General features: G+C 32.6%; 1 protein-coding gene across 2 annotated transcripts in view; it reads left to right on the top strand.

The window, feature by feature from the left end:
• The window catches only part of CSMD3 (CUB and Sushi multiple domains 3), a 1,219,369-nt gene that overhangs the window by 437,720 nt on the left and 758,412 nt on the right, over positions 1-23,237 (top strand). For both annotated transcript variants that reach the window (XM_057736100.1, XM_057736099.1), the window contains exon 6: positions 6,517-6,629. In XM_057736100.1, coding sequence (XP_057592083.1) covers positions 6,517-6,629 — 113 coding nt within the window. The remainder of the gene's footprint in view (positions 1-6,516; positions 6,630-23,237) is intronic.

Here is a 23,237-nt window from a genome sequence, read left to right as displayed (position 1 = left end):
GATTGTGAAATGCATTTCTATCCAGACATAAATAAAATCAGTGGTTTCTGAAAGGATTCAAAAAAGTAATTTCACTGCATGTTATTTGATTTTATGGCAAAGTATGGAAAGGTGTGAATGTTTGTTGAAATAAATTTAAGAAATTTTGTGCTAAAGCATATTTTAAAAAACTGCAAAAAGAGAATACATTTATAGAAGAACAACTCAAAAACTTTTTGGCTTGTGTACCTTCCCTTATCTGCAAATGCATTTTTGGTGGTTAATTTCTGTAGAACACACTTTGAGAAATTTTGTAATAGAATATTACTTCATATAATTAGCATCATTTATTATCTATAGTTTGAAATGTGCTTGTAGATTCAGGGATAAATCCATTGTGGATCCTTCTTCCAATTTCTTATAATTTGTAGAATATATATAATATAATAAAGATGAAAATAGTATTAAATGCCATAAGAAGAGTCTTAACAAGTGATTTTGATGTTTATGGAACAGAGGGATAATCTTCAGCTAAGGGAATTGAAGAGCTATGAAGGAAATAGAATTTTAGATGGACCTTAGGTAGAGAAAAGAATTAAGGCATTTGATAATGGTATGAAATGGAATTATTGACAATTTTTATTAAAAATATGAACAAATACTTAGGTACTGAAAGCTAGGGCATGTACCCAGTTTATATTCATTTATTCTATTGATAAATAATCTCAGTGTATACATACTTGTCATCAATCATTGTGCTCAGTACCAGGGATTTAATGACCTGCCTTCAAAGAAAATGTAAAATAATAGTGAAGGTAGAAATCTTACTACTACATAAAATAATAAATGATGTGATAAGGATATGCAGAGGTGCTCTGAGAGGGCAGAGAAGGAGAATGTAATTTATTGTAACTTTGAAACATTAAGGCTGGCCTCACAGAGCAAGAAAAGGTTAAAAACATGGTATTTATGTCAACCTTAAAGAGCAGTATGTGTAAAGACCCTGAGTTAAAATGAAAGAATGAATTAAAAACTAATTACAGCCCTACCCACCATCAGTCCCTCCCATCAGGAAGCACACACAAGTCTCCTAGATAGCTTCCTCCACAAGAGGGCAGACAGCAGTATCAAGCAGTATCAGCAGTATTTCGTCTTGCAGAACTGAAAACCACAGCCACAGAAAGATAGAGAAAATGAAAAAGCAGAGGACTTTGTACCAGATGAAGCGACAGGATAAAGCCCCAGAAAAACAACTAAATGAAGAGGAGATAGGCACCCTTACAGAAAAAGAATTCAGAATAATAATAGTGAAGATGATCCAGGACTTTGAAAAAAGACTGGAATGAAAGATCAAAAAGTTTATCAAAGACCTAGAAGAATTAAAGAGCAAACAAACAGAGATATGCAACACAATGACTGAAATGAAAAATACACTAGAAGGAACCAATAGCAGATTAAGTGAGGCAGAAGGGCAAATAAGTGACCTGGAAGACAGAATGGTGATGATCACTGATGCAGAAAAGAATAAAGAAAAAAGAATGAAAAGAACTGAAGACAGCCTAAGATACCTCTGGGACAATGTTAAACGCACCAACATTTGCATTATAGGGGTCCCAGAAGGAGACGAGAGAGGGAAAGGACCTGAGAAAATATTGGAAGAGATTATAGTTGAAAACTTCCCTAACATGGGAAAGGAAATAGCTACCCAAGTGCAGGAAGCGTGGAGAGTTCCAGGCAGGATAAATCCAAGGAGAAACACACCAAGACATATAGTAGTCAAATGGACAAAAATTAAAGACAGAAAAAAGTTATTAAAAGCAACAAGGGAAAAATGACAAATAACATACAAGGGAACTCCCATCAGGTTAACAGCTGATTTCTCAGCAGAAACTCTGCAAGCCAGAAGGGAGTGGCATGATATATTTCAAGTGATGAAAGGGAAGAACCTACAACCAAGAATACTCTACCCAACAAGGATCTCATTCAGATTCGACAGAGAAATCTAAAGCTTTACAGAAAAGCAGCAGCTAAGAGAATTCAGCACCACCAAACCAGCTAAAGGAACTTCTCTAAGTGGGAAACAAAAGAGAAGAGAAGGACCTACAAAAACAAAAACAGAACAATTAAGAAAATGGTAATAGGAACATACTTATCGATAATTACCTTGAAAGTAAATGGACTAAATGCACCAACCAGAAGACACAGACTGGCTGAATGGATACAAAAACAAGACCCATATATATGCTGTCTCGAAGAGACCCACTTCAGACCTAGGCACACATACAGGAAAGTGGAGGGATGGAAAAAGATATTCCATGCAAATGAAAATCAAAAGAAAGGTGGAGTAGCAATACTCATATCACATAAAAGACACTTTAAAATAAAAAATGTTACAAGAGACAAGAAAGGATATTACATAAAGATCAAGGGATCCATCCAAGAAGAGGAGATAACAATTATAAATATATATGTACCCAATATAGGAACACCTCAATACACAAGGCAAATGCTAATAACTATGAAAGAGGAAATGCAAGGCAGAAATAGAGACACAGATGTAGAGAACAAACACATGGACACCAAGTGGGGAAAGCGGGGAGGGTTGGGGGGGAATGAATTGGGAGATTGGGATACCAAATTGTACACTCTAAATATATGCTGTTTATTGTCTGTTAACTGTATCTCAATAAAAGTTCTTTAAAAAAAAAAAGAAACTAATTACAGCTCAACATAAAACAATCTAACAAAATCTTGGAGAATGAGGAAGCATGAGGAAGAATCTTATCTCAGTGCCAGAGAAAGAAGAAGGTCAAAAGAAGTACAAGAGGGAGAGAGGAGCGGGAGTGAGAGAGTGAGAGCAAGAGAGAGAAAGAAGGAAAATTAGGAGAGAGTGGGAAATTGTGGAGGTGGGGGGGATGAGATTTTGATGATTTGAAAAATAATGGGTTTAAGTTTCACTGTGTCTGTAAGTACTAAAGATGAGGAAAAATAGATCATTAGATTTGAATGATTTTAGGGAATTGGAAAGATGGGAAAATAGATGTTAGAGCCACCAAAGATGACATCTGTTGTTGCAAATATTAATTTTGAGAAAGTTGAGAACCAGAGTCAACAAATGACAGCAATGAAGGTTTGTCAAGAGAGTTATAAACCAAAGGCATAAGCTCAGAGTAGTTCTAGGGACTTTAAAAACAATGGTAAAGACCTCTGGTTCTCTTAGGTTTCTTAAACTTAATTAAATTAAAAAAAATCTTGTAAGGGCTATAATCATATTCTCTCAGGTACTATCTATAAAATAAAACTTGGCATTTAGTTTGAAAGGTCAATTTATGATTTAATTACTTATTTCTGTGAAAATTATATAAATAAAAATAATTTTAGCAAAGATTAATTATGGAAAGTTACACAGTATTATATATTGAATATGCAATGAAATTTGATGTTAATTTACTATGTTCATTCAAATTTATTAATTACTCAAAAGACGTCTTGAATTATTTTTGGATACAAATAACTATCATAGGTTACAAATTTATGACACATTATTATTATTTTCATTGACTGAATTCTCCTAAAATCCAGTTTAGTAATTTGTGACAAAAAATCATGAGTATGGCTGTTTCAAGTATAAAATGGAGAAGATAATAGACCAATTGAAACCTCATTTCTAGACATTCTTTATCAGGTTACTCTGGGTTTTTGTTTTTGTTTTGTTTTTTTTGGTACATCATTTGCCACCTTCTGAAATTATCTTACTCATTTGTTTATGTTATCTTCTTTATTTGTAACACCACAGATCTTGTCTGTGTTGTTTACAATTGTATTTCCAACCTTTAGCATCAGTGTTTGTCATATAGTAAGTGCTCAGTAAATAATTGTTAAGTATGCTTAATCTCATCAGTACCAAGAGGTGATTTTCACTGGCTTTATACTGGAATGAATCTGTATGTGCCTACCTTCAAATGACTAGAGTAACTTCATAAAGGGATAACAATGAGTTATTTTTGAGAATTATCTCCTTTACTATTAAAGAAATTAATTATCTTAATTAGTTTAATAGAATCTTTCTAGTTGGCACATATTCTCAGTCCTCCATTTCACAGACCTCCTGATAACAGTTACATGAAATATGTTGCAGATATATATAAATTCATTTACTAGATTGCTCCATAAGCCACAAAAAAGTCATATTGTATAAATCGTGTTTAAATAGTGAGCAATACTAAGTTACCACAATCTGGAAAGCCCCTGTGTCTCCCTTATAACCAATGAAACTATTTTTGTTCTCTGGTGGCAAATGGGTCTTTGGTGCACTTGCTTTCTATTTCTAGTTCCGTGTCTTGGCTTATCTACAGTTATGCTTCATGAGAATAAGCACTGAGGTTGTTAGGGATATCCTCTTAGTTCCACCTCTGTTAAATTGCCATTTTTGGGTCTACCTCAAGCACATTGTGCTTCTAGTTACTGCTGCTCTAACATCATCAGTTCTATCTTTCTCAATTCCTGACGGTGAATTCAGGTTACAAACCAGAGTTCCATAGTAGCTATTACTTGCCTTTACTACACTCTGTTGCTGAAATTATCTTTGATGTTCCTGGGAAAGATGGAAAGTTTAACCTCTTTATTGTCTATTTTATCTTCTTTCCTCTCCCACTTTTCTTGATGTCCTTGTTGAGTTGCTTCTCATCTGTTGGATTTTCTAAGGGCCATTCTCCAAACTCTGTACAACCATCCATGAATTATACTCTCATTATATTTAGAACTGTGTACAGCCTGTCAAAAATAATGTAAATTTTCCCTAATGGATATTTATGTTCATTGAATCAGGGAATTGAAGAGAATCAAATTGTAAATCAAAATTTGGCAGGAAACAAGCTACTGTACTGAAAATATAATTGTACCAAATCCAAGTTTTTTTGTTTTTCATTGAATTGCTATTTGAACCAAACCAACCAACAAGCAAACAAAAGTAAAGATAACCTGAATACTGCATTTTCTGAAAGTAATGAAGTAAATTTTTAAAACTTGAGTTTTAAAATTATACGGGTATGTTACATGTCTTTATTGACTCAATTCAGATATGAAAAAAACATCTGGCTCGACTCATTAAACAGTCACCCCTATAAAAAGAGGAAATAAGACATTGATAGGGAAAAGTTACAGAAAATTCATTCCAAAGCTGGTGGAGTAATGAGAAGTATATGGAATAGGACCCAAGTTGTTCATGTTAGAATCCAAGAAAATTGGATTACACAGTATTGTTGCCAAGCCCATTCTATACATTCATGCACACAATGATAAAACAAATGTGAATTCATATTTTTATCCTCTGATGGGTGATCATCCACTAAAAGTGATGGCTAGCTCCCAAATATCTAGGAAAAGAGTTTTGGGGAATAAATGTGGAGGATGTACAATAAAGGGTTTTGCATCACTGTGTTTATACCTTACTACAAATTCCATGTGTAAGGACGGATATTCCAGTCTCCCCCTACCTGTCCCATAGAATGAATGACTGCCAAGCACTGAGAGTAGAGTTGTAATCACCTCCTCCAACACACACACACACACACACACACACACACACACACCAGCTGTCTAGTTTGCCTTCTTGTGAAGAAAAGTGTAAGCTTTGAAGAATGGGAAAGATATGTCATATACTGGTTATTAGGAAACCTTATTCTAAAACTCTCCCTCAAATGTCTTTTGAGAGTATTTTACCTTGGCTTTATAGCACACATCTACTATTTAAATGGTTAGGTACATAAGGGTGGTATTCCTTTGTTGAATTAAATCAGAAAAACTGCTTTGTTGAAAATCTTCAAAAAGATTATAGAGTTAGAGAGTTATTTCATCTATTAATCATCACCAATATCTGGGGCATAGTTTTAAATTTTTGCTGTAAGGAGATTATGCAATGCTACCTTTGTGCCTAGATATGTGGTGCCAAAATATATATCCAAAATGCAATCTGTTTTCTGTCAATTGGAGCAGACCTCCACTGCATTATATAAGTATATATTATAATGAAAGCTAATCATAAGAATGTGCAATATTGTGAAATTACATTAAAATAGTGCTTGTTCTATGAAATGAAATTGTGAAATCTTCCACTGAATGTAAAATGTTGAAAATATATGGAAAAAGTATATCAATTGCTTTAAAGTCTTTCTGTTTTGTAGCTACACTGTATCAATACATGTATAGGTTATGCAATGACCAGCACTGTCAGCTCAGCAACCATTAAGTTTATTATTATCTATTCAATAAATTTGGGAGAATCAAAAATTATATGCAGTTTACAGTTGATTTTAGTAATATATGCAACCTGTTTGGAACAGGAGTTTTTAGAATTACAGTATCCTATGATTAACTTTCCTATGCATAAAATAACTATTTCACTTGTGCTTAAAAAGTTAGGAGTGCAAAGTCATGAATTTTATATACCAGTAGACATTTTAGGGGTCCCAATTCAGTGAAAATGTTTACTACTGAAAAGCTTTTTAAATTTTGTTGTTGTTGTCTTCTGTAATTCAGGTTATCTGGGATGAATATACCACCACCAATTATCAGCAACAAAAACTGGCTCAGACTGCATTTTGTTACAGACAGCAATCACCGATACCGTGGATTTAGTGCTCCATATCAAGGTATATTTAATGAATACCTCTGCCTCTTTTGATGTGTAAAATGATTTTGGTATATACAACTGCATTTTGTGATAGAGGCAAAATATCTTTATCGTTAACACATCGTAATTTGAATTTAAAAAATGGTCATTTTCTTGCTGAGGCAATATTGTGATCATAACTAAGTTACAGTATAAAAGTTGAGTTGTATAGCACATTGTCCAGAATAAAGAATATTGTAACCTCTCAAAGATAATGTATAACACATGTAATATTTACCTTTAATAAAGTGTTTCAACAATTAGACATGCTACCTAAACATGTACCACAAAACGCTGCAGAAAACTGAAGTTGTAAATAGGCTCTTCGTCAGTTGAAATCCATTTCCATATACAGTGTTTTTGCAAATACTACTTTAATTAACCTTGTTAGGATTATTATCTACCATTTTTATTAGCAGGTATAATTTTGAATAAGTGAGATGTAGTATTTGATATATTAACTTGTAAAAACTCTTTTAGAACATGATTAATATGGAGTATTAATAAAAATCTAGCATCTACAATCTTTAGTAATATTATGTGGGTTGAACGCACTTTATCCTCAGACTACTTATGTAAATAATTCATTTCATTTTCAGCTGTGTATCAGCTACTGTTCAGGGAATAGTGAATATTACCACAGTTACATATTTCCATTTATCTGTTTTTTTTAATGCTTTCCATTTTAGTAATCTTCAGTCTTAATCACTTTGCAAATGTAATATGATGACTTTAGGTAGCTTATAGTTAATACCTAAAATAGTATTAGACTACATATTGTTTTCTGGAATACAAATTTCAACAACTTATATTTTGGAGACCAGTAACCTTTCTACAGTTACCCTATCAATACATTTCTCACAATAATGGCAACAGATTAATGTGATTGGTATGTGTAATAGTGTATTGGGTATCACTGTAATAAAAATTCCTAAGATTGTAACTTAAAAGTAAAGATTTTAGACAAAAGTCCACCTTAGAAAAATCTGTAATTTCTATTTGTAAAGTAGTTAATTCAAATGGAAACGTGAATGCAAATTTGCTCTTAAAGCTATGCATTGTATTAACATCTCTCATGATAGACTATATTGTCTATCATATCTATTATCATCATAAAACATTATATTTTAAAAATAAAAATAAATATTTATAGAAAAATTTATTTCTTTTATTTTATTAAAAATAACTGGGTATAGTAACTTGAATCTTATCAATTTCAGCCAGTGTCACTTTTAAATTTGCAATCATATTTTGCTGAGTTTCTATTTAAATTTCTGAAATTTTTGTGTATTTCAGAAATAAGAGGACTTTTTATTGAAAATAAATAGTTACTGTAGAGCCTCTTTATCTTTGGGTTCACCCCTTTCCTTGTGGAGTTTTCCACTCACATTTTATTTTATGTCTCTGATTACTCTCTGCAATGAAATAAGGCAGATGGCATGGCAGAAATTCAAAAGACTATCAACTTTGACTTGTGTGGTGATCCTTTCTACTAGATTCATGGAATCTTTCAGTAAGATAGCTTCTACTCTTTATCTGAACAGAAATAAAGTAGTATGAACTTTATATTTCAATGTACAACCTGGAGAGGAAAAAGACATGGATCTCCTATTTTAAAAAAGTAAAATGGGATTTCATTTGCTTTATGCAGTATGGTTTCATGAAACTGTTATCTTTAGATAGGTTGTTTTGCACTGTAAGACAGTAATACAAAGCAGCTAGTAGATTTGTATACTCAATTAACATTTTCAGTGTTCAGCTTACTGATCTTAAATTGACTTTTATAGTATTTTCAAGATTCAGTCTGATTTTCCTGATAGCCTGTTTTTGGTTTTAGCACTGAAGAATAACATATCAATGAATTCACTGTAGTAAAATAGAAAGGAAGTGTTTTATGGGGGTATGAATTGTTTCTATTTTCAGCAGGAAAAGAAGCTCAAAAGAGGGTAATTTTTGGAATAATGTGTATCTTCACAGTATTGAGGGATTAAAGTGGCCTGAGAAAATATAAGCTATAATTTTATAATAAAATCAAGGAAAAGTTTTGATATATAAAAACACACCTTTGCATTGTATCCTTTTCAAACTTGCCTGACTTAGGCTTGCTTTTTCTAATTGCATTATCTCCAAATAATATTTTACCTAAACAGTGTAAGTTCAGTTGGAAAAGCAGTTCTTGAAACTACAATGAAAGAAATTTGGATCAACAAAAACTCTACTAGGCTAACTTAAATAGCTATAAAATTCATAATTCTGACATGCTGAATACATGCCCTGGCATGAAATGATAATCATGCTTTTTAGATTATTTCATGCTACCATATAATTTAGTGGTATCTAAATTATAACCAATTCAAGATAGAAGATTTTGTATAATATACTATTCAGAAGTCACAACCAAGTCTCCATGTAGCAGTGTCCTAATAACTTAAATACATTGAGTACTCAGTGATTATTATTGATTTATCTATTATTTTGAGTTCATTTAATGTTCTGTTTGCAAAAATTGATGACATTTCCTATAACATTTCTGTTTAATCTGTATCCTTTATAAAATATCATTAAAATTAACTGAAAACTTATGAGGATTCCTAAATACCATTAGCTATTTTTTGTGGCTTGTCACATAATTGATCCCATAATCGATGGAGTAGGCACATAAACAGCAGCATGCTTCCCCCATAGAGCCTCCTTTCAGTTGTGTTATAGGCTGGCTTCTTTATTATTTTAGATATAATAATTTAAATAGGGTTAAATAGCGGTTGAGGATAACACATTAACAATGAGAAAAGTCGTGATTTAAGTGAAATGGCTCTGACACAGAAAATGCTTTCCCTCCTCCAAGTCCCACAATGAGAATGTTCATTCCTATCTAAAATAAATAAAGCATCTCCTCTGGCAAGTTTATTTATACTGTCAATCTCTTCTTTTAAAACTCTATTATTACCTTTCATATGCTTTAAAATTTCCCCTTTTTAAATTTTCAGTTCTCCCCCAAAGAAAATCATTTCAATGCATTTTACTATATTATATTAGTCTTTGATTTTAAATAAGTACTTTCATGTTCCATTAAATCTCTTCTAATGAGATCTTGAATAGTGCTACTTCACACATAAATAGTATAACTTTTATTGTGGTATTTGGAAGTTCTCTTATGTATTTATTGAAATCCACATATTATTGTGACCTGAATAATATTACATGAATAATTGATCAAGTTTTCTTAATTTCTAAATTGGAAAGAGATTTAAAGATGACAACCGTCCAATAGAGAAAATTTTACCTCTAGATGATGTTTATTAAAAAGTATTATTTTTTATCCGTAAAGATCAGTTATTCAAGTGTGAAATATTACTACAACATTTTTCATTTTAAGTCATTCAACATATCACACTTTTTTAATATGCAAAGATACTATAGCTATAGATATTCATAAAATTGTCTTTGGCATGTAAGTTTAGGAACTATAGCATTTAATCACTTCCAAATATGTAAAAATATATGAGTATTCCTATATTATAGATTGTCTTACAAATTCTTATAGATTTTATCACATTTTGATTTTTCTCTTACCTTCTGTAATTTTGTTGATACAATACTTCTTATGCAGGTTAACATTTTATAGACACTTAGCTTCAATTTAAAAAAGGTATGTCAATAGTAATACAATGTATTTTCAATTTATGTAGAAAATATTTCATATAGGTTCTAAGAGTGTCATTTTGGGACCAGCTGTGAATCTCTTTGGTAAGAAAAACATATTTAATGGGCAAAACTTTCAAATTGTATTGAAAATTCACTGTCACAAACCCGTTACACAGGCTCTTGACATTTTAGACACATAATTTAAGTGGGAAATAACTTCAGACTAGCTACTCTATTTTTTACATTTGGAAATGTTTTGACATAAATGTGTGTGTGCTGTTACTGAACAAAGATAAATAAGATTATCAGGGATGTAGTGTAATATAGTGGGAAAGAATAGGATTTTGGAGGTCAAAAGATAAGCGTTGAGTTGTGAAGTTACTAATTGCTGTCTGAATTGTCTTGAGCCTTGGTTTCCCAAAGAGTAAAAATAGTCACCAATAGCTAAACCTGTTGTGCAAATCAAAAGGTATTAAGATTTATTATAGGAAAATTTAGACATGCAGTGAATAAAGATGCTGTTTTATGAAAGAGATAATCAACCATATGTAATAAGTGAGGAACACACTGTCTAACCATGAGGTACAAATAGTTTCAAAATTGTGATCAAACATAAAATTTAAATCCAGGAATCACAATTAAAAGGAAAAAGATTAGGTTTTGTATTTCTCACTATCATTAATGAGGGGGTCCTTAATTCTCCAGGACAAAAGCACTCTTCTTTAGAACCGAAATTTAAAATAGGAGTTTCGTAAAACTGTAACTGAGAAACAGTTTCCTCTGTGTAACAGAATTTTTAAAATCATAAATATAATCCAAGTTTAAAAATAAAGCACAGCATCAAAGCAATCTGTTAATTATATTTTTTTCTAATTCTGTTTAGACATCAGTTTTTCTTATTGTACCTTCATATATACATTGTTTAAAAAAAGGCAGGGAATCATATTTCACCATCTAAACATGAAATCTCTCCTCTAAGTTAATAGCTATCAATGTGAGTCATGTTTATGATTTCAAGGTTGTAGGTGGGAGTGTGATATAATAAGAGAAGATCAAACCTTTTGGTTTGGACAGTTTAGGTGTAGTTTACTTTTTTTTAAAAAAAATATTTATTTATTGGCTGTTTTGGGTCTTCATTGCGCATGGGGGCTTTCTCTAGTTGTGGCGAGCGAGGGGCTACTCTTTGTTGTGGTGCACGGGCTTCTCATTGTGGTGGCTTCTCCAGGCACACGAGCTTCAGTAATTGCGGCACATGGGCTCAGTAGTTGTGGCTTCTGGGCTCTAGAGCATAGGTTCAGTGGTCGTGGCGCACAGGCTTAGTTGTTCCGCAGCATGTGGGATCTTCCTGGACCAGGGGTCGAACCAGTGTCCCCTGCATTGACAGGAGGATTCTTAACTATTGGGCCATCAGGGAAGTCCCAGATGTAGTTCACTTTTACGGGAATGTAGCACATTACTAAATAAGCTACTTTTCTGGTAAAGACAGTGGATATAGCTTTGTCAGCACAATTTAAGAAATAGTCAGTGAAAATATACACATATATTATAGTAGGTATTATTTAAATTTTAATTGAGTACATTCTGGGGGAAAATTCATGAGCTAAATTTATCTCAAAATAATCCCTTTTCATAAATGGACAAACTGCATTATTTTAAGCTTATAAAGTAAGCTAGTTATTTTCATTTACTGAATTTTAAGAGAATGGGAAGTTGAGTTCTATTGGTGTGTAGTGTTTGAAAATAATTCCTAATCTTGTATTAGTTTTACTTCTATTTATTTTAATAAGAATATAACCTTTTTAGCTTCAAGTGTCCTTTAATGCTAAATAATTACTTTACCTCGAAATACTTAAACATTATTGTGGGATTTTTAAAAAAAGAAATTTCTTTTACATCCATCTTTATAAACCTACCTAGTCTATAAGATTCATTCACTTAATTAGTATAATATCTACACAACCCATGTAGATAATTAAAAGAAGATATTTAGTAGTCACAATGGTCTAAGTAACCATTGGTCTATCTAAAACAACCATTAAAAACTCCCTGATAGCATTTTCTTATGTAATGTAAATGTATATTTCATAATTGTGCCAATGTAAAATTTAAGGCCTTTTATCATATTAGTTGATAATGATGTTAGAATTAAATTCTTCCACAGCTAACTATATTTCTATTTTCATTCCAATCCTTAAAATTTATTTGCCAGTCTTATATGTCTCCCAGCCCAAAATTCTATTCATAAATTGTGGGTGTGTTTAACAATAAACTAGGTAATTATCATTGAAATTTGAAATATGTAAAGAAGTAGTCACATAAATCAGCATATTAAATATTGGATTAAGATTCTAGTATAAAAATTTCATTATTTTGTGAGGAATTGAGTCAGTCTCCATAACACTGATAATAGAGGGACTCTGACTTATAGTCAAAAAGGAAAATATTACAGGTTGTTACTTTAAAAAAAGATCTATAATGCTTGTATTTGCTAAGTATTCTTTCTTAATGTGTTTGATATATATATATAAACCCATTATTGATATATCTTGAAAAGTGAAAGGAAAATTATGTTAACCTAATTTTAAAATCTCATGGAAAATGTGAAAATCAAGAAATATCTTCGTAAAATAAATGTGATTTAGATTACTGTCTTCAAATATAGGAACTACTATTAATAGGAGATAATCTATCAAATATCCAGTTTTAATATAGATCATCTACTAAAACATCTAGTAGGTTTAAAATGTAGTACTTGATGACTTTAAAACTGAAAAAAAATACTTCGATTTAACATTTTAAATTGAATCACATGTCTACTGGTGATCAAATAAACTTAACCAAAACTTGACAGTCTCTTCTAGGATAAAAGTCTCTTGTGTTAACTCAGCTTCCTTGGGCAAATGTTCAAACTTTCAGGGCTTAGGTCACCCCCCTTTTCCTTTTTAAAGAAAGGTTCTAGTTATAAATGATATATGAGACCTCATAGTGATGGGATGAAACCTGCTGGTTACATATAAACCCTTGTTCTCACTCATGAATGTTATGTGGTTTCAGTGGAGACACCATTTCTTGGTACCTGAGAATCCTGTAGACATCACTGCTGCTGTCCACAAGGCAACTTGTAGTTTGCAATTTTAGCATGATCAGTTGTCCACCTTTCTGACTCTACTCCATGATACCTTTTGCTGGGTCTTCCATTCACTTTTTAGCTAGAACTCTTTAAACCACATATTCCACAATAAATTTTATTTTTCCCTTACCATGATAGCCCCGTGGCAGGGTCCTAGTTCTCTGTTAACTCACTCATACATGTCTGCCACCCAAAACCCATCCTTCAGCAACGTGTAAAACTACCAACTTGTTGGACATGTATTATTCTTAACACTCTACTGAATGTGGGTATGTATTTAAGGGGCTTACATTTTTCCATGAATCAATACTGTAAGACTTCAGAATTAATTCCTTTAGCAAATGGAGTTTAACAAATCTGTATAAAAGTTGTACTATTCCTCACTCACCTGTATCCTCCATGAGAGTTTTTATATGAAGGTGCAACTTAGACTTCTTGTTCCTGTCAGATGGTGGGAGAACTTTTCTTTTGTTATATTTTGAGTTTTCGCTAATCATGACTTTTCATAAAGCTCTATTGAGTCTTCCAGGCTTGCCTCTTGATCTGAAAAAAGGAACTGTTTGAAATTTATATTCCATATTCTCTCTCAATATAGCATGACTCTCAAAACTAATATCTGGATTGGACTTTAAAAAATATAATTTTCAGTCAAGGTTGTATAAGAACTCTCCCAAATCAGGGGAATCCAGTGTAATCAAAGAATGAGGAAAGTCCACAGAATCAAAATTAATAGTAATAAGAAATAAGTAATACAAATGTTTAAGATGTCCAAAGAATTGTAAGTGAGAAACTGATCTCTTCAAGGAAATATACATATTATTTTCCTACACAAGCCTAAAATATATTCTGTATTGATTTAATATGAACATTTACAGCTGCAGTTATTTTTTTAAATACATTGTCTACAATATTTACTTTATTATCCCAACTAACTTTGGGTTAGCACTTTCCTTTCAGTTAATGTGATTTCTGTCCAATACGTTAAATTACTATATGTAATGAATTAATGAATAATACTTTTTTGTCTCTAATTGTATGAATTTCTTGTATTTCCAAGTCAAGTATACAGTTAATACGAAGTATTACAAAAAATTGCGATTGTTTTTTTTTTTTTTCTTTTTTGCCATTCTTTTACGGTAGTACCTCAGGGTGATTAAATATTACTTGATTTAGCGTTCATTTGTATGTGAATATATATGATAGGGTTTTACTCACATTAAGAAACCTTAAACGTTGACATTTACTATCTCTAGCGAGAATATTTTGTTACATCACCTATAGAATACCACATAACAAAAAATAATTGATGAAGTTGGAGTTTAATAAACAAAAATCACTTTTATAATTCTGTTGAGATGGCAAATATATTGAACAAGTAATTTTGGTTTTAGTAATGATTCAATAATTGCACAAAATGACCTCCAAAAGGCTTCAACCAAGCACATCAGGTACAAATAGTCAAACGCACTGTGTGTGATTGATTCTTCCATATTGGTATGAAAAATGGAGTTTGAGACAATAAGCCTGTAGACTTTAATTATTACATTTATTTTGTTAGGCAGTTTTACCATACCATTTGAAAATGACATCATGAAATTAAGATCCCTAGACTTTTAAGTTCAGATTTAAAGATATCCAGAAAATAGCTAAAGGCAATTTAGGGAAAGTTTGTTTAAGTGACAAAGATATTATTAACCTAGGATTTTCTTGAAGCTTTGAGCCATATGGCAATAGACAATTATGTGGAGGTCAATTTTGTGGCCCAAAATGCTTTGGAATCAGTGGGTTAAACAAAGTTAAACTGAATTATTTTACTTAAGCAGATAAGCCCTTTTTAGCATATTTTGGAACTCCTCCTCCTCAGAACACATTTTGGGAAATGATCCTATAAGTTATGATAGAAAGAATTGACTTCATCTGTCAATAAATTTACCATTACTTAACCTGCTCTTTTCTTCAATTATTTAATTAAATTATAAATAGAGCAGGGCAATTGCTAATGTTGTTTAATTAAACTAAAACAATTTTTAGATTAAAGCTCCCATTAGAGATGTATTATAGCACATTTATTTATTTATTTACCCATTCATCCTATTTTGTTCAACAAAAATATTACTGAGCTGTTACTCTGTACTAGAATACTGTACTAAAACCTGATATTACAATCCCCAAATAAAGAGAGCTTTTTGCCTAGTATGTAAAAAGTTGAGTGAATATTCCACTAAAGGAAAAATAATTTATAAAGTATTAGAATTAAGAAAATATGAGCTCATGTGGGAGTGAAAGAGAGAATGCATAATCCAGGAAAGCATTCAGACTTGAGTCTGAAGGATGCAGAGTAGTTTTCCTTTAGAATGGACATGTGATAACTATGTGTTATAAAACTGTGTTAGCCCACTATGGCTCTACAGATAATTAAAATATTGAAATAGTATTGATTGGTAAATAGCCACTCCCACTAGGCCCAGAGTACCTGCATTGCCTTCCTAACTGCTAAACTCATCTCTTTCAGGAGCCCCTGGATTGTCCTGTAATACAACAGTTGGCTAATTGCTTGCACAGCTGGGCACCTTCTGGATACTGTTGTGTCCAACATTCACAATTCAGTTTCTAGTTCCCACCAGCTGTTACTCAGTATTCTTGGTATCACCCCCAACCTTCTGGTTTATGACAAATTCAAAATAACCAGCAAGTAGCAAAAATTATTACTCTCTATTATTATTGGATACCTTTTAAAATCTATTGTTCAATTAAAAGAATAGCACTTATCTGTGTAAATTAATATACATGGACAATATAAATATTCTACAGTTCTGAATTGTTTCATGGTTTTATAATAATTTGAACCGTCCTAAAAAAGTGACTGTGTCTTTTCTGTATCCCAGAGTTTACTATATTATAGATGCCCAGTATATGTTGAAAGAATGATTGAATATTATACATTCAGATGTAGGTGTCACAAATTACAAAATATTTGCATATGCATTATCTCATGTAATCCTCCCAAGATCCCATCTATTACATTATCTCTGTTTTATCAAACAAGAAACAAAGACTCTGGGACAAGTTTACAGATATACCTTGCACAGGGACACCCAGGCTAGGTGGCAGTGGAGCTGTGCACCTCTGGCTAAGCCCTTTGCCTAATACTGTGTCACTCAGGGAAAGGGGCTTATTTATCTACTTCATTCCGATATCCTGTTTGAGCTAGCTGCAGCCCTGTCAAAACAGTGTTAAACCCAACATCATACTAGGAATTAGCAGAATCAGGTCTTAACCCTTGGATCTTTCTGCTTCTAAGCCCTGTGCTTATTCTGCTATGAACTCCAGTCTTAGTTATCCTCAAATTTGCAAATTCACAGAATGGATTTTTTATTTTTAGAAAAGGCTAAAATTCATTGAGAATCAAATTTGGTGAATAAAGTTAATAAATTTGTGGAAATAGATGGTCCTTGACTATAAGTGACATGTTCATAAAACAATATCAATTAGTGAATTAGTTAATATGTGTAAAGCACTTAGAACAGTATTTGACAGAGACTAAGCCTTATATAAAATGTTAGCTATTATTACTAATAGCAGCAGTAACAGGAAAAGCATCATCTTTATTGTTTAATTAAAAATGGCTTGGGAAAGCTATGAGTAATAGGAAAATTATTTGAAATTAAAATATCCCAACCTTTCATGATAATTAGTTGGAGACTCATTTATTTGATTGCATAATATAAGTGGTTGGTTGTTGATTTTTAAAAAAATCCATTAATACAGATTTCAATACATTAGATATTACAATGAAAATTATTCACAGTAAAAATATGTCAAATATTTAACAAACATCTTACAAAATTAAGCATGTTAGATATTAGCAGAGTATATTCCTTGCTACTATATGTGTACAGGGTGAATAAAACAATAAAATAATCTGCAGTTATAAGCTTACTTATCCTTTTATCGGGGACTACTGACTGCTATTAGAAAATCCAAGAAGAAATCTGTAGCTATAAAACAGCTTCAGGTGAACGAAATATAATAACCCTTATTAGGGAAGGCAGTGATTTCATAAAACACAGCGTACTTTTGTTGGAAAAAGTCAGATTAAAACATTATACTATTGATCTAACAAGATAGCAACCATGTTGCACTGGGCTGTATGTTCTCTTTCTGCAAAAAAAAATATAAGTACTGTTTAGACTTTCTATAACTCACATGAGCCTCCAGTTTGTAGTCATGTACTTCTATCAAACCTCCAAGCAAATACTTATTTTTCTAGTTTAACAATATAACAAGAAGCCAGTAAACTCTTTTCTGAGGCAGATGTTTAAATAAGAAATGACAATAAAAACTAAGATTAGAAAAGTTGAGAGAGGTAGAAATTCTCAGGAATATATTTTCCTTCACACAAGTATTGTTCTGGAAAGAGGACTAGACTAGAAGTTGGTAAATCTGGGTACAGACCCAACTCTGTGAACTTGAATGGATTCCTTACCATCTTAGGACCGTGTGGCCATTAGATAATGGAACAATAAACTTCTTTCTAGTTCTAAAATTTTTGGCTTGATCTACTGTTCCCAATACCAGTAACTCATTAAAGTTGCTACAATGATAGCTTCACAGTGTTATGTACACATACACACACACACACACATATATAATTTTACATTTTCTTGAAACCACATAAAAAAGTAAAACAGGCAAAGTTAATTTTAATTATTTTAACTAATATGTCCAAAAGGTTAACATTTCAATATTTAATCAATATAAAACTGATAATGATACATTTTGCACTCTGCTTTTCATTTAATTCTCTGAAATCTAAATGCATGTTTTACACTCACAACTCATACTGAACATTAAGTTTTCATTGGGAAGAGTTGATTTTTTTATAGACCAGAAGAATAATTTTACCTGTACTTAAAATAATAAATATTTTAATTTATTAGCAATTATGATTTACTTAGGCTTCAATGTAATTGTTATTGTCTTAATAAAATATTCAGATAAACATTTTAATGTTACATTAGCATATGCTCCCAATACTTTCCCTACAATACTATATCTTATACAATGCAGCAGTTAAAATGCAGTCTACCAATACAATAAAGTTGCATTTAATGGACATTGTGCTGCATATTTCTAAATGTAAATTAAAATTAATTACAGTGAAATACAATTGAAAATTCATTTCTTCAGTCTCACTAGCTACATTTCTTTTTTTAAATAAATTTATTATTTATTTATTTATTTTATTGGCTATGTTGGATCTTTTTTTGTTGTGTGCAAGCTTTCTTTATTTGCGGTGAGTGGGGGCTACTCTTCGTTGTGGTGTGTGGGATCCTCATTGCTGTGGCTTCTCTTGTTTCAGAGAACAGGCTCTAGGCGCGTGGGCTTCAGTAGTTGCAGCACATGGGCTCAATAGTTGTGGCTCACAGGCTCTAAAGCGCAGGCTCAATAGTTGTGGTGCATGGGCTTAGTTGCTCTGCGGCATATGGGATCTTCCTGGAGCAGGGTCGAACCCATGTCCCCTGCATTGGCAGATGAATTCTTAACCACTGCACCACCTAGGAAGCCCTTCACTAGCTACATTTCATATGTTCAAAAGCCACAGGTGGCTAGTGGCTGCCATATTGGACTGTGCAGCCTCTACAGTCTTCTTGTGGCTGCTGTTAGTGTTCTGCAATTAAAAACAGGTAGGAAATCTGTTCAAAAATCACAATAAATACAAGGAGAGACTATGATATAGTGTCATCTTTATCATTGTTCCTTAACTTTTTGTTGTTATTATCCACTAATATCTGCCGTATGCCAGAACTTTAGAATCCATTATTAATTTTTAAAATTATGATTTCCCTCCCCACCATACGCAATTTAAAATAAATCCATAAAATAAAAGCATTCAGCAAAATTCTCTTTATTTAATACCTTTAAAAGCATTAATTTATTTGAAAACCGGTTTCTTTTTCTTTTCTTTTTTCCTTTTTTTTTTCTTTTTGGTGCCCTTTACCATATGTTCACTCCATCAGACATGTAGCACAGATTTGTCTTTTCCTACCACAAAGAAATTGTGAAGATTAACCTCATTTTAGGAAATGGAATAAATGCTTCTGTTTCAATATGTTCTGATTCTCTACTGTGGGCCTGATTTCATACATTCTGTTTGTTTCATTTTCCCTATAAAGATATTTATTCATTGATTAAAAAAGTGTGGTAACTGTATACAAAAAGCAGAGTGTCACAAATGCAAGCTAAATTTTAAGAAAAGCCTCAAATTGCCTCTAGTTTTCACAGACAAAAGCTAATATATATGATACGGACAAAAGCTAATAAATAATTTCAGTTTTATAGAAGAAGGACACTCTCAACATACATCTCCTCCAGGATGAAATCTAGTTAGGTCCTGTTGTCACATTAAACCGGTGAAATGGTTGCTAGGGCTGCTGTAACAAGATACCAACAGACTAATTGGCTTAAACAACAGAAATGTATTTCTCACAGTTCTGGAGGCTAGAAGTCCAAGATCAAGGTGTCAGTAGATTTCTTCTGAGGCCATTCTCCTTGGCTTGCAGATGGTCACCTTTTTGCTGTGCCTTCACATGGCGCTTCATCTGTGCACACCCATGCATTGTGTCTGTTTCTGTATGTCCAAATTTCCTCTTCTTATTAGAATATCAGTCATATTGGATTGGAGCCGACCCTAAACAACTCATTTTAACTTAACTACCTCTTTAAAGAACTCTCTAAAATACAGTAACATTTTGAGGCACTGGGGCTTAGGACTTCAACATATGAATTTTTTAAAGGGATATAATTTAGCCCATAAAACTGGAAACACAGTTGCAATTCAAAATCAAGCCCCAGATATTAATCAAAGCAATGAAATTGTTTTGAATGCCAAATTAGTTTTCCCTCTTTTCCATCCCAGGCCTTGCTAGCCAGGTACCTGTGTAAAGAAAGGAAAAGGCTGAGATTGGCTGTTCTGGTCTCTTCACCTTGCATTTTTATTCTTCCAGACTCCTTACTTGCTGCTGTTTTAGCTTTCTCTGAGATCAAACAGAGGTAGAGTGCAGAAAGAAGTAAAGGGACTGGCCTGGCCCTAAGTCCTAAGCAGGCTACAGCCTGTCATTCTGGTATTCAGGCTGACTCTGTCATGGGCAATCCTGGGGCCTTTCCAGTGATTTCATGGGGCCACTCTCTTCTGCAATTCCTTATCCCTGGGGAATGCATCAGTATCCTAATGGGACACTTGCACAACTTGGTCCCCAGCCATTGGAAACCCTCAGTCTTCTTCTGCTGAGGTATTATTTACCCCTCATGTGGCCTAATTGGACAAGTCCCCAGATGATGCCATTTTGAGTCTCTGTAATTGTTGGTGAAACAGGAAACAAATACTTGCTCTGAGAAACACAACAAATCAGGTTTATCTCAACATGGAAGCTCTCTTTTCTCTCTTACACACTAAGATTTCCTCAACAAATGTCAGTTTTAGCTTATTCCTGTGTGAATTCGACTTTAGCTTTCTCAGACATGAACAGACACCAGTACTTTTGTGTGCTAACTGCATGAAACAATTTCATAACTGAGTGATCCTATTGAAGCCCAACTCACTAGACCAGCACTAGAAGGTGCTTCTTTAGAAAGGCTCTGATCTAAATGGGCTCTTTAAAGGAAACAATTTCACCAATTTCTCTCCTGTCTCCCTTTTATATCCTTGCTGGGTCTGAAGAGTGCATGAGTCACAAAAGAAATTGTCCTACATTTCCATTGAAAATGATTCATATAAGAAGCTGAATCTGTCATACATTCATTTAAGTATCTTAATATCTACTAAATCAGTGCCTTCATTGAAACTGAATCAGAAAGAGCCCCATTCTAACCTCCTAGTATACACTCCACATGTGTATGAAAATGTTTACACACTTGCTGAAACTTTATCAGACTGTTTAATAGCCATTGGAAACTATATTTATCATTTTCAACACTTTGTATTATTGATCTAAAGCAAATTGACTGCCAGATATTTCTCCAGCAAAGATGGGTTTATTTGAGATCAGCAGAGAATTGCAGTTCGGGGTCTGCAGTCTTGGCCAGCCGCATGCAAGTGCCACATGGCAAGGGAAGGAGAACTCTTTTATAGGGGGGAAAGAAGTTGGAGGAGATATAGTAAACAGAGTCCATCCATGGCTTTTCATTGGCTGAGTCTTTGCCAGGAAAGAAGAGGAATCTTTCTTCTTCCTGCTGAACTCTGCTATCTTTGCAGGGCATGAGAGCGCCGTCTTCTGATCTCCCAACTCTTTTATTTTTTTAATTTATGTATTTTTTTTTATTTTTTGGCCTCACTGCAAAGCTTGTGGAATATTAGTTCCCCAACCAGAAATTGAATGTGGGCCCTTAGCAGTGAAGGCACAAGTCCTAATCACTGGACCATCAGGGAATTCCCCCAGCTCTTTTAATTGATGTTTCTGTTTATTAATTTTTTTACAGTATATTATTTTTACATATGCTTTGCATCTTTTTTAGTTGTAAACATTTTTTCTCCCAATGATCTATTTCTCACACTGTGATTGGATTCCTATGATTTGTATAACTTATAAGCTAAATATGAAGAGCCATCAAGGAATAGATAATGCAAAATCTGCCAGTAGTTGGGAACTTCTGGAGTCTAGGATGAATCTCAGGTAAACAGAAAGCTGCACACATAAAATTTCTGTTTGTTTTCAATGAGAGAAATTAGGAGAGACTAATATTAAGCTGAAGTTATGTATTGGAATCACAGTTGTGTCACTGTCTAATGGTATGTTATACAATGTATAATGTATGTTAACTGTAGAAAATTTGCTGAGTGTGTTTGAATCTTAATTTGCTCATAAGAAACTGAGGGAGATGGATTATATAATCATTGTCTTTTTTTGGCTAAATTTTAAAAAATCTTGAATGCTTTCATTTTTCCTTTAAATGGTACATTGGTAACTCAGTGAATTATTTGCAGATGACAAAACATTTCAGGACATGTTTATATTTTAGATTTTTTTCCAAATTTGTATACTTATGAGAATAAATGCTAAGAAGAGCTGTTTGTAGCTCTGACTCTAAAAAAGAATTAATCAAATGAACTTGGTTTCTATATGGTCTTAATTTAAATTACATAGTTTATGTTTTAAGACTGTGTAAACATACAGCATATATTTGTCCTAAGATGATTTTATTTATTTGTTTATTTTTAATAAGTCTCAGGACATCTCAATCATAGTTATGTAGCCATAGTTATTTGTCGATTGAAGACCAGATTCAGGAAACTGATGATTTGTCCTTTTTTTCCTGGTTCACACTGACTCAGTGGTACTTGGCGAGGGGTTTATTTTGCCATCTCTTTCTCTCAATCTCTGTTGATAGGTAGATAGATAGATAGATGATAGACAAATAATCACTGGATGCAAGTTAAATTACTCATCTGTGGAAGTTTAAGCAAGACATAAAATTTGTCTAACATTATCAAAATGTGTTTAACAATTTTATTATTAAATTACTTAAATCTTTAAGAAATTATTCACTAAATGTTGCCAACTGTGAATAAATAATAAGCTAATTAAAAATATGACCTCTGATTCATTTACTTTCTTTACCTAAAATTCTGCAGAAGAATTGCTATAATTAAATAGTGTCCAAATTAAATAGTGTCCAAGAAAGAACTTTAAATAAGTTCTTTCTTGGTCACTGATTTTAATTTTTAACTTTCTCCACTGAGCTATAGTATTGAATCCACAGCTATTACCTTGAAAAAAAGACACTTATCTAGTGCTAAATTGTTCTGAAATAGAA

The sequence above is a fragment of the Hippopotamus amphibius genome, chromosome 5, assembly GCF_030028045.1.
Source record: "Hippopotamus amphibius kiboko isolate mHipAmp2 chromosome 5, mHipAmp2.hap2, whole genome shotgun sequence".
Taxonomy (NCBI): Eukaryota; Metazoa; Chordata; class Mammalia; order Artiodactyla; family Hippopotamidae; genus Hippopotamus; species Hippopotamus amphibius.
Note: the sequence above shows the minus strand (reverse complement) of the source record. Positions and strands in the feature narration are given on the sequence as shown.